Here is a 15,263-nt window from a genome sequence, read left to right on the forward strand (position 1 = left end):
ATGCACCTTGGATCAGTGCCAACACAAAGTAGAACTATACCATGTGGTGCAGGGTACAAGCTCCCATTAGTTTAACCGCCAAAATAGGGAAATAATCTATATGCAAATGAGCATAAAACTTAGGATTTGTAGCAAAAATCACCAGCAATCTCACAGAATCATAGAATCCTACAGCAGAGGAGTCCATTTGGCCCATCGTGCCTGCTATCCGATTAGTTCCACTCCCTGCTCTTCACTGCACATTTTTCTTTTTCAAATATTTATCCAGTTCCCTTTTGAAAGTTACTATTGAATCTGCTTCCATCACTCTTTCAGGCAGTGCATTCTAATTTATACACATTTTTGATGCAAAGTTTGATGGCTTCATCAAAACCTTCAGTGAAGGGTTTCAAATAACCAGGAACCGTCCCCCTCCATTTAAAGTAAAGTCCAACCATTTGCACTCAGTGCTGGTTCCCTACCACACACTGATTCCAGATCTTTTTGTAGAGGGTATGGAACTTTCAAAGGAGCAATCTCCAATTCTTCAACAAGAGTGTTGTTAAGCGACCTTGTCAGAAGTGACACAACTTTACGTCAGTTCAGGTAAAGAGCTTTGGCTGGGCAAGTATTCAGGGCATTTACAACTAAAGATTCCAGAAGCATTTTAATATTAAAAAAGCACTTTTACAATGGACAGTATAAATGCAACGATGTGTTTTGAGTGGATTGGAAAAAGTGTATGAAAACAATAATTTTTCATTTTTAAATAGATATACAATGACAAACCATTAGAACATGGTCATTGACACAAAGGATTGAAACGTTAAAAAAAAGCATCTTTTCCAAACAAGCACTATTTGAAAAGTGGCAACTATTTCCAGCTTAAACTAGTCATTATTTCTTAATGGGCCTACTGTTATCAGACATTATCTGAGCAATAAAGAAAGAACTTGCATTTGAACAGCGCCTTTCACAACCTCAGGATGTCCCAAAGTGATTTACAGCCAATTAAGTACTTTTGAAGTGTAGTCACCATTGTAATGTAGGAAAAACAGCAGCCAATGTGCTCACAGTAAGTTCCCACAAACAGCAATGAATTAATGACCAAATAATCTGCTTTAGTAATGTTGGTTGAGGGATGAATATTGACCTTGAAACCAGGGAGAACTCCTCACCTCTTCTTTGAATAGAGCCATGGGATTTTTTTTTAAAACATCCACCCAAGGCGGGTTTGACAGTTTAACTCCACATCCAAAAGACGGCATCTCTGACACTGCAGCATTCCCTCAGTACTGCATTGAAGTGTCAGCCTAGATTACCTGCTTACGTTGCTGAAGTAGGACTTTAACTCACAGCCTTCTGACTCAGAGGTGAGAGTGATACCTTATCATCCGTTTACAGGGTAGGTTTGTGTACCCAAAGCACAGTGCTTTGTGGACTGTTAGTGGAATCTCCACATGGCGAACTCCTCACTTTTCCTAGGGAGGGACAGAGGGAGGCGACTCAGCCAGCTGTTCAATCACCTAATGACTGGGTACTGAATGACACAGGCCTAATTGAATGGTTGGGGGGCGGGGGATGCCTGTCTACCATCCTGGCCAAGGATTGTGACACAACCACCAGAGGAACGAAGATTTTTAAAATGAATCAGCGGTTCATTCTTTTGTTATTCTTTGGGGGTTGGTAAATCCACCGGAAAGAAGGTAATGGCCTCCCAGTGCAGAGTACAAGGAAACATGAAAAATGGTCAAATTAAGTCATGAAACAGGACCTGTATGAACTGAAAGGCCTCCCACCATTCCTCAGTTTATTAGGAACCCTTACATTTTCAGCACAAATGATGTCTTTAAAAATTCTGAGCAGGCAGGACAGGGAAATAGGAGTGAAGAACCGGTAGAACTATCCACACCTGAACCAACTGTGTTGACTCCTGTTTTATCTAGAAAATAGTTTCCATTTTTCACAAAACTGGTTGCATCCACTTTGAATTATCCGTGGAGTTGTTAACCATCATGCTAGAAATCAGTTGTCAACCCAACTGAAACCAAAGAGGGTACTTCTAAATCTTATCCTCTAGCCACCATAAATTATAAATATCTAACCCAACACACAGCACTGAGAACGAACATTCTGAAGAGCCATCGCTTGACACTAACTACAGTATTAAGTGAAAAATTCTTCAGTTGAATAAATGCAAGATTTACAACTGCTTTTTAAAAAAAACAGGCATTAGTATCTAGACAGAAACCAATCAACTGGCATTGAGCACTTAAGTTTTTAGTCTAAGCCAAACTGAAAAGCAATGTCATTTACAGATGGATCATGCCATGTCCTTGTAAAACACCATTTTTCCATGTATAAAATTCCAGAGGAACATTTTTCTGAGTGAAGGTTTTCAAACAGAAGGCTTAAATATAAAAAGAAATCCACCAAACATGTCAAGATGCAACAGTGTGCTAGTCGCTTCTACGTGACGGTCTTGCTGATGTTAGAAAAGCCAACTCCAATACAAGTCATTAATACTTTCTCTCCGCCTTTCTGTTCTTCCATGGGCTGGGTTTCAATTTTGAACATGATTTGGAAGAAGCTTTTCAGATGGCGCAGAAACTCAATCCTTTAAAAAAAGTTACACATTTTCAGGGTCTGCAGTCTTATTAATGTTTCACTGTTGTACTCATTAAATATTTAACAGAAACCATGCATCCTATACTCCCAGGACAAATATTTTCTTCAGAATCTCAAGATTTCATCAATCAGACTTGTATCTATGGAGGAATGTAAAGCTCACAACACTGTAGGATCTACATAACAAATAGGAGAATCCACACAGGAATGATGAGTTAAAGTTCAGTGTTAAAACAAAAAATCATAAAACCATTCAATTTTCAACTTCTCCATTAATTTTTAAAAATGGACTTGGCAAGTAAAGGATTAGCAATGCTTGTGAAAAAGCATGCTCCTTCGATTCGATAGAATTATCTACCAAATAGCTTAAATTAATGGCTGTTGCAGTAATTGGCTGTAAACTCTCTACGCAACTGAACCAGAACTTCCATTGTTCCATATTTCTCATCTAAATCAATTAAGGTGCCAGCAGTCTGGAAAAATAAACAAAGTCACTATGATGAACCTAATTGAGACAGGCACTAATAAAAACAGTAGCACAGAGATGTTCCAATAACGTGACCACAACACCATAACGCAATGGCTTGGCACATAACTGCGTACCATTGTAAAACACAACATAAAGATCACACTGTTTATGTGAAGTAATAGATTTCCAATTCTAATTAGTGAATCTGAAATGTGAACCAAATCATTCAGCGCTAAAAATTCAGTATTTGCACACAATGACAATAAGCACGAATTCGGTCAATGATTAATGCCAAGGTTTGAAATGGGTTTCTACACAAATGGACTTTTGCTTTTACGTAATTTGGAAATGTTCTGGGATTAAGCCAGTTCATTTTGCTGGTCAATCAATCATTTACTCTCTGCTTGCACACAAAAAAAATATAGACTGAATAGCAAACCTTAAATACAGCAGGCTGTGCAAGAATAAGGAGATTTAGCAGTAAAACAGAGAATCCTGGAAACAAAGGTCAACGTCTGAAACAAGAAAAGACCGATCTGAGTTGCAGATCCTTCGTCAGAACTGATAACAGAAAGCAGGACAACCCCTTCATATGCCTGAGCTAAATAAACAGGGGAGGAGAGGGAGAAACAAATCTGCAAGTAGTAACGTTAGTAAAGTCGCTAAAATAAAACAGTGTCTCAAAACTTGATCCTTTTTAGTATTGGCTTCAAAATGAGACAGTGGCCTAAATTAAACATTTTAGTTGCTAATAAACGAAATGTGGACGGGCTCCATTATTGGTACGCACTCACAATTCAGGAATGGAAGGGAAAACAAAAAGTCACTGAATATTGCAAACCCCCCCTTCACACTGGCCCAAACTTTCTTAACTGTCCATTATTGCATTAGGTCACCTTGTGATGCAACCAGGTCTTGGCCTACCCTCAGTCTTCTGATCTAAAAAAAAGTCATTAAAAAACCTGCTCCCATCTCCAAAATGACCAATGGGGAGCTTGATGACAAGACAAGCAAAGGATTTAAAGGTTTTTTTTAATATATAAAAAAGGCAAATTAAAGGCATAATTAAATAAATTGGGGAAACGTATGACCAGGTGAGGTGTTTATAATATTTATTCTTCATTTTGATTATGTCTGCGTCTTCATTTTTCTAATTTAAGGTTATTTCAACGCTAAACTATTCCAAATTCAGGATTTGCACACGACGACAATAAGCATGAATTTGGTCAATGATTAATGCAGAGGTTTGAAATGGGTTTTATACACAAATGGACTTTTGCTTTTATTTAATTTGGAAATGTTCTGGGATTAAGCCAGTTCATCTTGCTGGTCAATCAATCATTTACTCTCTGCTCGAACACAAAAAAAACATAGACTTAACAGCAAACCTTAAATACAGCAAATTTTCACAAGTTATTGGGACGAGCGGGATCTTAGAAACCTACAGCACAGAAGGAGGCCATTCGGCCCATCGTGCCTGTGCCGGCTCTTTGAAAGAGCTATCTAATTAGTCTCACTTCCCTACTCTTTCCCCATAGCCCTGAAGATGTTTTCTTTTCAAGTATATATCCAATTCCCTTTTGAAAGTTACTATTGAATCTGCTTCTACCATCCTTTCAGGCAGTGCATTCCAGATCACAACTCGCTGCGTAAAAAAATGTCTCATCTCCCCTCTGGTTCTTTTGCTAATTATCTTAAATATCAGACACGGTTTCATTTTATCAAGTCTTTGCTGGGTTCATATCACTTTATTTATTTTAGCGGATTGTGTTCCTTAAGATATCACAATTTCTGCACCGTTTTAATTTATGCGTACTTTTTATGATGCAGAAAATTTGACATTTCTGGATGTAGAGTTAATCCATACTGCTTACCATGAGTGAAAAATATATAAAAGAACTTGCATTTATATAGTGCCTTTCACAACCTCAGGATATCCCAAAGTGCTTCACAGCTGATGAAGTACCTTTGAAGTGTAATCACTGTTGTAATGTAGGCAAATGTGGCAGCCAATTTGTGCACAGCAAGGTCCCACAAACAGCAAAGAGATAATGACCAGATTTCACTGTGATGCTGGTTGAGGGATAAATATAGTGATGCTGGTTGAGGGATAAATATTGGCCAGGACACCAGTAGAACTCCCCTGTTTTTCTTCGAATAGTGACATGAAATCTTTTACATCCGTCCAAGAGGGCAGACGGAGCCTCATCCAAAAGACAGTACCTCTGGCAATGCAGCACTCCCAGTATTGCACTGAAGAGTCAGCCTGAATTACGTGGCTTGAATACATAATCTTGTGACTCAGAGGTATGAGTGCTACCACTGAGCCAAGACTGACACTTCAAACTCTAAAAGATTACAGGCCAGGTTCACTCTTGCTGCGCAAAATGGGTAATTCTCCCAACCTGCTGTGGCCGAGAAAATTAACAAGAAGAGAAAAGGAAAACGAAAAGTGATTTAAAAGTAGGAAAGTCAATCAATTAGATGGGAAAAGAAAAAGAGAAATAAAACCAAGAAAAAGGTAAACAGAAAACAAAGCAAGTACATCATACGCTGGACAGCGACACCCCATAATAGGCTTTACTGAAATCTCAGTGACAATTCTGATCTAGGAGATGGACAGAAATCAATCTGACCCGCTCCCTATTCATTTTCAACTGACTCAGTCTTTCATTTCACTTTCACAGCTTTACTCAAGACTAACGGAGAAAGGGGAAACTGCTCCCTGGACGGAAGCCTGGTAAGTCGACGTTTGCCTGGCCTTATTATCTCCAAACTTTACCCAGAAACAAGAGGTGAGGAATGCTCCATGGCTGACAGTCTTGTGATGGCACTGCCACTCTTCAGTTATCACAGTACTGTACCTCTTGAAGAAACAGCACCGGTACCGTGATAACTGAAAAAGGACAGTTCAGATCTCTGGACCTTCCCACTTCCAGTCGGGAGAACATTTTGAAAATTGCTAAATGAAACATTTTCAACCAGTACCAAAAAAACACAATACAGCAATCTGACTTTTTTTAAACCAAGTTCACTTCCACGCCACGCGTACACAATATGAGGCTTTCGCTTACGTGTATGGGGACAGTGGGCCGATCTGAACTTTCGAAACATCCTGCTGTCCAAGGGTCATGTACAGCAGAGCCAAGCTTTGATTTATCGAATCTACACAGCCACCCTATACAAACAGAATCAGAAAACAAAGCGAGTTACAAAAGCTCAACACTGCCTTAGGAAGAAAGCTAAAATCAGAGTGACAAACAAGTGTTATGTTCTCGTCTACAGAGAATGCACTTCATGTTAAAAATGAAGCCGTTTACACTGTGGGAACCGATGAGAATGGTTCTTCCCTTCAGCATTGACTCTTGATGCTGTATAGTTCCATGAGTTGAAGCAGTCCTACAATGCATCTTTCAAAAGGGTACATCTCCGCGTATGAGAAGAAATGGCAAGTGCCGACAGACTGTTTGACCAGAGGGCATCCGAGGGGAGAATCCCATCAGCTGACACCCACACATGCAACCTTTCCAGCAAGGTTATTAAATCATCAATGGAAGGCTGATTCATTCCCCCCTTCCAAACCCAAGGGACGCTGAAGCCAGCTGTCGCAATCCAAGTGCTGCCCCAAAGCATCTGGGAGAGCTTTTGACCACTACTTTCATGTGAGGAAACCGCTGACAAGAGGTCAGAAGGTTGTGGGTTTAAGCCCCACACTAGAGACATGAGCACATAATTGAGGCTGACTCGTCAGTGCAGTACTGAGGGAGTGCTGCACTGTCGGAGGTGCCGTCGTTCAGATGAGACATTAAAATCGAGGCCCCGCCTACCCTCTTAAGTAGACGTAAAAGAATCCATGGCACTATTTCAAAGAGCGGGGGAGTTCTCCCCTGTGTCAAGGCCAATATTTATCCCTCAACCAGATTACTAAACAGAACAATTTTGACATTACATCCTGATTGAAGTTAAATTCCTGTTCAAAGATTTTGGCTACAAATTGTTCTGTGTATCAACAGCTGACCTCAACGGGAAAAGATTCAGTCAAATGAGAGCACAGGGCTAACCAAAATTTCTTATAATAGCATTAAGCTGCCATTATTGTGAAACTGTTTAGTCTTGTGACCTCAAGGCTCTGCCCTTCGATTGTGTACAGAAGCTCTTACAAGTGCATTAATCACCAGGTGATGCAATGGAGAGACACCAGTGTAAAAATTTTAAAAGAGTTATATATTTAATGCACAAAACTCCATTATTCATAAATAAAGCATACTTAAAAGTTAGACACACTAGACTGACTCTCATCATCATCTTAGGATAAAACCCTAGTACAGAAACCGGTCAAATTGGCTGACAATTTCAAACTAAGAGGGTCAGTGGAATTGGAGCGGGCAGTCCAGAAATTACAGCTGAGCTGGGCAGAACAATGGCAGGTGAAGTTTAATGCAAACCAATGTAAAGTACTACACACTGGAAGGAAAAATGAGCAACACACAAACTCCATGAATGGTGCTGAAATTACTAAGGATGATGTTGAAATAAATCTAGGAGTTTTAGTAGACTAGGTTCTGTGCTAGTAGGTCGTCTTATCCATATTAAATAGAATAAACACGCAATTTAGCTATGAACTAATCAAATCCAGAACGGTAAACAGCAACTAATTTGTCCCTGGAGAACCATTAAAAGCCAGCTCTAAGACACCCAAAACACACGACACAGTGACATCTGATCCTTTCTGCAGCAACTGGAGCAGGCAAGGCAAAATCTGACATTTTGTAGACAGCTCAGATCTCCACTTCTTTAGGTTTGGATCAGGGAAGCAGTACAAGTCCAAAAATGGAACTCAATATAAACGGTTTTGTAAATTCTTGCAGCATCACACCCCTGTGCACTTGTCTCTCTTCATTTCTCCCTTCAATTCTTTCCAGCTAGAAGGAAATCACTCCTGTAGACTTAGCCACAAGTAAAAGTTGCAAGCTAAAATTGTCAGGTATTCAGATAGCAGGAGTACGGTAGTGTAGTGGTTGTTGCTGTACTAGTAATTCAGAGGCCTGGGCTATTAATTCAAAGAAGGCAAGCTCAAATCCCACCATAGCAGTTTGAGAATTTGAATTCAGTTTAAAAGTGATCTTGAAACTATAGGATCGTCGGAAAAACCTAAGTGGTTCACTAATGTCCGTTAAGGAAGGAAAGCAGCCATCCTTATCCAGTCTGGCCTATATGTGACTCCGGTTGACTATAAACTGCCCTGTGAAGTGGCCTAGCAAGCCACACCATTATAAACTGCAGTAGTTCAAGAAGGAGGCCCACCACCTTCTCAGGATAACAAATGCCAGCTTTGCCCACATCCCAAGAATGAATATTAAAAAAAATTCAAAGCAACACTGCAAAGTCAAATGTCCAGTTTTAAAAAAGCAAATAAAACCGAGTGATCTATACTTTCAGACAAAACAAATTCAAACTTGGAACTCAGCATCAACTCAGTTACACTAAGCATCTATTTTGGGAGCAAACATGTTCTTTTTGAAATGCAATTCAGTTTATGGAGGAATTACATTTGATCTGAAAGCGAGAGATTTGATGGCTTATTGGAGATACTTTCTTCCTATTTTATTTGGAAATGAATTATTTGATATGGGGCTAGCCCACAGTTTTTCTCCCTCCTCTGTAACAGCAGTTCTGAGTATCCTGCTGTTAAGACCACAAAGCAGTGCTGCTGATACTCACTCTGTAGACTTCTTCTAAAAGCAGCTTTGCACAGTTCTTGCCAAGGTCTTCTGGTAGGACCGGTGACCCTTGACCCTGAGGATTCGAAGCCAACTCAGCACTAAGAAATGTTCCATTTGTTGTTTCTGCCACTAATGACAAGCCAAATCCCGGGGACCTAAAATATAATTGCAAGTCATTAAAAACACTCTCACCCAAGTCAGAGGGATGTGGTTTCAAATCTTACCCCCGCACTTCAACAGCGTCGTGTGGAAATTTTCGCAGGACACCTCGTATTGCGAAAGGTAGATTCAGCTTGGAGGAGATCAGAGTCCTTTACTTCTTTCTCACTTACTATCATTTTGAAATTTAGTCACAGAAAAACATATACACTACTTTAAGTGTAGACTTAATGTGCTCACGTAAAGGCATGGCATGGTTTACTGCTTTGTCACTTTGTAACACACTTCCCTCTACCACTCTGTCTTCAGGTTAGTTGGGTGGTATAAACAATAGTGAGCTCATCACGGTATCACACAGTACCCAAGACTGTAGTCAGGCTGCATGTGAGCAACATGCAGTTTCAGTCTGTACCTCCTCCTATATATAAATAAAGCAGACATGATAGGGCAGTAGGGGTCTCATTCTACTTTTGATTGATTTCAATTTTTTTTGTTGCAAATTCTAATATTCTACCAAATACTAAACAACATATGCAACTCTTTAGCAACACTGCATAATGAAAACATTGCAGAACAATAGCGCTGGTGGCTGAGTGAGAGATTCCCACACAGGAGTTCCAGGCTTGAATCCCAACACTAACATTTAAATTGAGTTACGTTCTGCTAGAGAGAATCATGAGTTCAGGAACAAGCAAGTTGACTGATGGGCTTTTTCCAAACAAAATGTTACAATTTGAGTGGAGAGAGATTACAGCCTGACAGAGGGAGACCTATCTATTTCACTGCCACCAGAGTATGGAGAAACAATGACAGCAATTATAGAAAAAAGTCGGCAACCCACAGTATTAAACCTTAGCCACATGACTGCAATATGGAGAAACAGTAACAGGTGTAATTGAAAACAAAACACATGCGGAAAATTGTTTGCTTGCAGTTTCAACAGCACTTTTGGCAATTGTTAACCAGAGCATTTTATCTGGCTTTCTATCAAGGACTACATTTCAAAAAAGCCATGAAACATTTTAATCTGTTTATCAAAATTAAATTTAAGATCGGGGTTCCCGTTCCCCCAGACTGACTCACTTTCCTGAATTTGCTCCTTTCATGTGATCAGTGTAGATGTAGATATCCGGTATGAACTTGTTTAAAATGCTTCTGGCTGAATCAACAATCCTGTTGGCTATCTGTGGAGACACCCTGACAGAGTACCTGCAGTTCTCAGTGAAGGAAAGTCATACAGCAGCAAATACTGACACAGAAGATAGCAACTCGCAGAAGAGAATAATTTTTTTTTAAAGTCTTCATCCACTTTGCACAACAAAAGCTTCAACTGTGCTTCCAATGTAACACACAGTTCAATCACTAGATGTAGGTAAACAAGTTCATTCGGAAATATTTGTACAATGCCAATTTTCCTTACTATATCCCTCCCTCTTTTGTCTTTCTTGCCTGCTTTGGGTCCCGAGCACGGTCCCGATCTGAGGGAATGCAGGCGACCACACTTCAGGCCCCTACCAACAGCGCTGTACAACCCACTACAAGGCATACCAGAGGTTGCAGGGATAAATCACCAATCTCTGGAGGAAGAGCATGATCTCAGTCTCCTCTTCCACCCCAGATTAAACAGCTGAGATTGGGAATGCGCTGTGGGTTTTTTTTTGGAGGGGAGGGGGGTTGGGAAGAGGAGGAAAAGGGAGAATCCAATATCAAAACTAAACTGAAGAAAAACAGTGAAATTTCTACCACTGTCCTGGCAATGCCTCTGATATAGCTGTGTCACTGCTTCGTGCAGAGGGGACCACGGGTTTCATGTATCAGGACAGTGAGTAAACTATCGAGAAATCAATACCAAGGCTCAAATTGTTTTAGCACATACTACTCAGAAACGTATTAGCACTCTCGTATCTGAGTCAGAAGGTTGTGGGTTCAAGTCCCACTCCAAAGACTTGAGCACATAATCTCGGCTGACACTTCAGTGCAATACTGAGGGAATGCTGCACTGTCAGGAATGCCATCTTTCGATCAGACTTTAAACCGAGGCCCCGCTTGTCCTCAAAGGTGTACGTAAAAGATCCCATGAAGACAACCAGGCAGAATATAGAAAGTTCTGGGGGGGAAGTGAAAAAGGAAATAAGAAGGGCAAAGAGAGAGTATGAGAACAGACTGGCGGCCAACATAAAAGGGAATCCAAAAGTCTTCTACAGGCACGTAAACAGTAAATGGGTAGTAAGAGGTAGGGTGGGGCAGAGATTAGGGATCATAAGGAGATCTACTCATGCAGGCAGAGGGGATGGCCGAGGTAAAATGAGTACTTTACATCTGTCTTTACCAAGAAAGAAGATGCTGCCAGAGTCTCAGTAAAGGAAGATTTGGTTGCAATACTGGATGGGCTAAAAATTGATAAAGAAAAGGTACTTGAAAGGCTAGCTGTATTTAAAGTAGATAAGTCACCCGGTCCGGATGGGATGCATCCGAGGTTGCTGAGGGAAGTAAGGATAGAAATTGAGGAGGTACTGGCCATAATCTTCCAAACATCCGTAGATTTGGGGGTGGTGCCAGAGGACTGGAGTATTGCAAATGTTACACCCTTGTTCAAAGAAGGGTATAAGGATATATCCAGCAACTATAGGCCAATCAGTTTAATGCTCAAGGGTGGGGAAACTTTTAGAAACGATAAGCCCGGACAGAATTAACAGTCACTTGGACGAGGGAAAGCCAGCATGGATTTGTTAAAGGCAAATCGTGTTTAACTATCCTGATAGAGTTTTTTGATGAAGTAACAGAGAGGGCAGATGAGGGCAATGCAGTTGATGTGGTGTATATGGACTTTCAAAAGGCGTTTGATAAAGTGCCGCACGGTAGGCTTATCATCAAGATTGCGGCCCATAGAATTAAGGGGGCAGTAGCAACTTGGTACAAAATTGGCTGAGGGACAGGAAACAGAGTAGTGGTGAACGGTTGTTTTTTGGACTGGAGGGAGGTGTACAGTGGTGGTTCGCCAGGGGTCGGTGCTGGTACGACTGCTTTTCTTGATATATATTAATGACTTGGACTTGGGTGTACAAGGCACAATTTCAAAATTTGCAGATGACACAAAACTTGGAAGGGTAGTAAACAGTGAGGAGGACAGTAATAGACTTCAAGAGGATATAGACAGGCTAGTGGCATGGGGGGACACGTGGCAGATGAAATTTAACGCAGAAAAATGTGAAGTGATACATTTCAGTAGGAAGAATGAGGAGAGGCAATATAAACTAAAGGGCACAACTCTAAAAGGGGTACAGGAACAGAGAGATCTGGGGGTATATGTGCACAAATCGTTGAAGGTGGCCAGGCAGGTTGAGAATGCGGTTAAAAAAAAAATACAGGATCCTGGGCTTTATAAACAGAGGAATACAGTACAAAAGTATGGAAGTCATGATGAACCTTTATAAAACACTGGTTCGGCCACAACTGGAGTATTGTGTCCAATTCTGGGCGCCGCACTTTAGGAAAGATGTGAAGGCCTTAGGAAGGGTGCAGAAGAGATTTACTAGAATGGTTCTAGGGATGAGGGACTATAGTTACGTGGATAGACTGGAGAAGCTGGGGTTGTTCCTTGGAAGAGAGGCGGTTGTGAGGAGATTTGATAGGGGTATTCAAAATCATGAAGGGTTTAGACAGAGTAGATATAGAGAAACTATTCCCATTGGCGGAAGGGTCAAGAACCAGAGGACATAGATTTAAGATGACTGGCAAAAAAACCAAAGGTGACATGAGGAAAAACTTTTTTTTTAAAAACACAGTGAGTACTTAGGATCTGGAATGCACTGCCCAAGGGGGTGATGGAGGCAGATTCAATCATAGCCTGCAAAAGAGAACTGGATAAGTACTTGAAAGGAGAAAATCTGCAGGGCTACGGGAATAGGGAGGGGGAGTGGGACTAGCTGGATTGCTCTTGCATAGAGCCGGCGCGGACTCAACGGGCCAAATGGCCTCCTTCTGTGCTGTAACCTTTCTATGATTCTATTCTAAGAGCAGAGGAGTTCTCCCCAGTATCCTTGCCGATACTTACCCCTCAACCAACATCACTAAAAGTTTACCTGGTCATTTATCCCATTGCTGTTTGTAGGAACTTGCTGTGCACAATTTGGCTATCGTAGTTCCCTACATTACAACAGAGACTACACTTCAAAGTACCACATTCACTAAGTGCTTTGCGATGTCCCCAGGTCGTGAAAGGCGCTATATAAATCCAAGTTTTCTTTCTTTCTCTTTGCAGGGTGAAGTGTCTGTTCTAACTGCCCAAATGACAAGTGGACACCACTACACATTTATAAATGTTCATAATTCATATGGTTCAAAGCAGCCTCACGTACCCTGGGGTGACAATACGAGGGAGTATTTAAACCCTGTCCGGGAAAAAAAATAGCGTAACAACTTATTTTTCTCTCCTTCCACCATGCTGTTGATTTTCCTCCTCATGTGCTTCTATAAAACACTGCTCCCAAAGAAAGAAAGAAAGAGAATAAAGTTTTAAACAAACAGGATGAAGTATCTGGTGATGCCACATGTACAGAACTAGGCGCAGTGCAGAAGGATACGCCACACCTCTGATCCGTTTGATTTTGCCAGGGTCTGTTAACTGGACAGGCTTTAAAAACCTCCGCACTGGGCACGAGAAGATAACCTCACCGCCTCCGCCAGGGGCCATGCCTCTCCGGACTACCTATCAAAACAAACGCACAGCACAACCTTTACTACAATTACAAATTACCTAGGTAACACCATATTTTTTTTAAAACCGAGAAAGCAGGGACAGGTTTTAAAATCAAGATTGCATTTATATAGCACCTTTAACATAGTAAAATGTCCCAAGGTGCTTCACAGGAGCTTAATCAGGCAAAAATTGACACAAGCCAAAGAAGGAGACATTAGAACAGGTGATCAAAAGCTTGGTCAATCATAAGTAAGTTTTGAGGAGCGTCTAAAGGAGGAGAGATAGGTGGAAAGAAAGAGAGTTTAAGGTGTTAATTCCAGAGCTTAGGGACTAGACAGCTGAAGGCACGGCTGCTAATGGTGGGGTGAAGGGAGTGGGGAATACACAAGAGATCTGAATTGGAGGAATGCAGAGTTCTTGCAGGGTTGCGAGAGGGGCAAGGCCATGGAGGGATTTGAACACGAGGATGAGAATTTTAAAATCCAGGCATTAGTGGACCCGGAGCCAATGTAGGTCAGCGAGCACAGGGGATGATGGTTGAACGGGACTTGGTGTGAGTTAGGATATGGGCAGTAGTTTTGGATGAGCTCAAGCTTGTGAAGTGTGGAAGATAGGTGACTGACCCAAATTATGAGTAGTTGGGTGCTTGAGATCATCAAATTTATTTCATTTACAGGCAGAAGCAAGGGGAGATTTGAATCCCCTCAGTCTGTGTCAGATGTAAATTCAAGTAGCAAAGAAGAGAAAGCAATGTGTTAACCCACTTCTGTTACAGCCATTTGCCTACCTTTAAAAACAAGATTTTGGAACACACTCAGCCATTAAGTATAATATCAGATACAAGTCAGATATAAAAAAAAACCTCTTCCAGTCAAACTTCTGTATCGAGAACGATTGTAGACAATCGTCTAGCACGGCATCAAGTCCATTGGAATGAACTTTCCTTACAGCTTTAAAATTATACAAATCCATTATATGTGAAAATGTTGCCCAAAAAAGTGCTCTGCACATTTCTACGGCTGAATACTACCCAAAATTGGCAATCAGAATAACAGAACGTTTATTCACTGCCGTTTGAGTAAAAACCAATCCCTTCAGTTAATTTTTATTTTTGGCCTAATCTTTATCACAGATTGAAAAAGGGAATTACATTAAACTCTACCACCATTTTAAAAAGGAAAAGATACACTTTGCTTTTAAAACCAATATGAAGATTTTCTTACCTTCAGCTCAAGCCCATCACCATCGACACCAAACCTTTTCATTAAGGGGAGGGCCGTCACTTTAAGAGTATCCACCTGAATGACACACACGAGGAATAAATGTATTGCAATTGATATTAAAACCATAATTCATACCAGTGTCCTGAATGACCAGACAATACACATTTTCTACACAGTATGTCTTGAATTTTTTGAAACTAAAGGATCTAAATGTATCAAAAAAGCTTCCTCTTTTAGCTTTAGCCACTTTTAAAATGAAAATGAAGAGCAAAGTACTATTTGCAAAGATCAGTAGATACTTATTTTCACCATCATTGTAGAACACAGCAAAGTACCTTTGCAACACTTCCTGACTTAAGAAATAGTGTGCAAGTTTCGTTAAA

At 40.7% G+C, this 15,263-nt stretch overlaps 1 protein-coding gene across 3 annotated transcripts in view; it reads right to left on the minus strand.

Annotated features, from left to right (window-relative positions):
* Positions 1-629: 629 nt before the first annotated feature.
* Positions 630-15,263, minus strand: part of rcl1 (RNA terminal phosphate cyclase-like 1) — a 28,054-nt gene continuing 13,420 nt past the window's right edge. For all 3 annotated transcript variants that reach the window (XM_067983427.1, XM_067983426.1, XM_067983428.1), the window contains 6 exons: positions 14,881-14,955; positions 13,542-13,666; positions 10,042-10,167; positions 8,798-8,954; positions 6,151-6,254; positions 630-2,596 (listed from right to left, as the gene is read on the minus strand). In XM_067983427.1, coding sequence (XP_067839528.1) covers positions 2,449-2,596; positions 6,151-6,254; positions 8,798-8,954; positions 10,042-10,167; positions 13,542-13,666; positions 14,881-14,955 — 735 coding nt within the window. In that variant the 3' untranslated portion in view covers positions 630-2,448. The remainder of the gene's footprint in view (positions 2,597-6,150; positions 6,255-8,797; positions 8,955-10,041; positions 10,168-13,541; positions 13,667-14,880; positions 14,956-15,263) is intronic.

This window comes from Heptranchias perlo, chromosome 4 (genome assembly GCF_035084215.1).
Source record: "Heptranchias perlo isolate sHepPer1 chromosome 4, sHepPer1.hap1, whole genome shotgun sequence".
Classification (NCBI taxonomy): domain Eukaryota; kingdom Metazoa; phylum Chordata; class Chondrichthyes; order Hexanchiformes; family Hexanchidae; genus Heptranchias; species Heptranchias perlo.